Below are 1934 nucleotides of genomic sequence, written 5' to 3'. Positions count from 1 at the left end.
TGTGGTTAACCTTTGAGTTAGCGCTAAGGAAAATATGTAACATTTACTGCAACGATCGTATTTTAAGATATATCGAGGCATACGTCTTGATGGTTTTAATTCCTGGTATGACATGATCTACCTCCTTTTTTTTTTCTTTAAAGCAAAATTCTGGGCCATTGCCAACAAAGAAAAATAGAATTTACACCAGCGGCCACTAGAGGGCAGACAGAGTCGTTGTAGGCACTCTTCCCAGTGGTATGTTTCCCAAAGGTATAGCGGTTACACCCACATTTGAGAAGTTCCCTCTTTGCTTAAGTACTTATTACTTATGATGACACTTATGTGAGTAAGTGACTTCATGTACAAGTTTATTTCCCCCTCTCTTTCTGTAGGAAGCGGAAAATAGTCTTTGGTAGGTTTTATTGTAAAATGGAACTCCATAAAGACTTAAGGTTTAATTCCATATTTCAGTGCAGTTTCTTTTCCTGGCCATGACTGAGTGAAGGATGTTGAAAGGCATCCCACGACAACGTCCTAAAGCTTATAGCAGAGTCTGACTGGAAAGTAAGGGGATTCCACCCTGGGCTGTCAAGGTGATGCCCTTGGTTTATCCCTGAGCCCTTCTTCCTGCATGCCTCAAGCCCCAGGGTATTTCCACCATACAAGTCTGCTCTGGAAGAAGGAACTGATGCTAGTCATTTAGTTTCTAGCATAAATTTAATCACTTGTCCTTTCACCTAGAAGTATTTGCACTTTAAGCCATGCTCCCTATTAAAGGAATTGCAAGTATCTTGGGAGCCTTACTCTCACGCTATACCAAGATGATGAAAAGCAACCTTGAACCTAATGTTTGCTCCAGGAAGAACACCAAATAAAACTATGTCCTTAAGAATCATTAACTTCAAGCTTATATACCCTGAAGGTTATAGAAGCCAATAACAATAATTTGATTTTGCCCACTCTTTTACATAGATGAAAATGGAAACATCTGGAATTCTTGGATTTGGCCATAACAGGAGTGGGTTGTCCTGTTGGTAAATGCCATTGTTTCTCATTAATGCCATTGTTTCTGATTTTTTAATTAAAAATATAAAACATTTACTCCGCGCTGCTCGGCCGCGCCTACCTGGTGGGCGGCTGGAACGAGGGCCAGAAGAAGTACAAGAAGTGCATCCAGTGCTTCCACCCCGAGCTCAACGAGTGGACGGAGGACGACGTGGAAACATCTGGAATTCTTGGATTTGGCCATAATAGGAGGAGTGGGTTGTCTTGTTGGTAAATGCCATTGTTTCTCATTTTATAGCAGTCCTCCTGATTTTTTAATTAAAAATATAATACATTTATAGGCCACCGTGGGCGTGTCCTGCTGCACCCTCTCGATGCCCAACCACGTGACCCGGGAATCCCGAGCCAGCTCGGTGTCCTCCGTGCCAGTCAGTATCTGACGCCAGGAAGATGCGGAGGCGCGGCAAGAACAACTCTTTATTCGTGGTTAACCTTTGAGTTAGCGCAAAGGAAAATATGTAACATTTACTGCAACGATCGTATTTTAAGATATATCGAGGCATACGTCTTGATGGTTTTAATTCCTGGTATGACATGATCTACCTCCTTTTTTTTTTCTTTAAAGCAAAATTCTGGGCCATTGCCAACAAAGAAAAATAGAATTTACTCCAGCGGCCACTGGGGGGCAGACAGAGTCGTTGTAGGCACTCTTCCCCGTGGCATGTTTCCCAAACGTATAGCGGTTGTGATGGTAAAACATGACCTGTATGGAAATATAACTGGGTTTTCATTAATCCCATCCTCTCCCACCTTGTGTAGATAGGCTGTTGCTAGAGTTACAATATTTATATTTAAAATATTTTATTCGAACTGTGAAAAGTGGTTCATATAGTACACTTTGTGGAACAATTTTATATCCTTGCCCCTCATGAAAAGTTCAGTCTCTG

General features: G+C 41.6%; 1 protein-coding gene across 1 annotated transcript in view; it reads left to right on the top strand.

Annotated features, from left to right (window-relative positions):
- KLHL31 (kelch like family member 31) overlaps positions 1-1730 on the top strand; it is a 16440-nt gene extending 14710 nt beyond the window's left edge. The window contains exons 4-5 of the mRNA XM_015563569.1: positions 1081-1198; positions 1329-1730. Of these exons, the coding sequence (XP_015419055.1) occupies positions 1081-1198; positions 1329-1427 (217 nt within the window). The 3' untranslated portion in view covers positions 1428-1730. The remainder of the gene's footprint in view (positions 1-1080; positions 1199-1328) is intronic.
- Positions 1731-1934: the final 204 nt, after the last annotated feature.

Source organism: Myotis davidii, unplaced genomic scaffold (assembly GCF_000327345.1).
Source record: "Myotis davidii unplaced genomic scaffold, ASM32734v1 scaffold1497, whole genome shotgun sequence".
NCBI classification, from domain to species: domain Eukaryota; kingdom Metazoa; phylum Chordata; class Mammalia; order Chiroptera; family Vespertilionidae; genus Myotis; species Myotis davidii.
The sequence above is the reverse complement of the archived record's forward strand: the minus strand, read 5'-3'. Positions and strand labels throughout refer to the sequence as shown.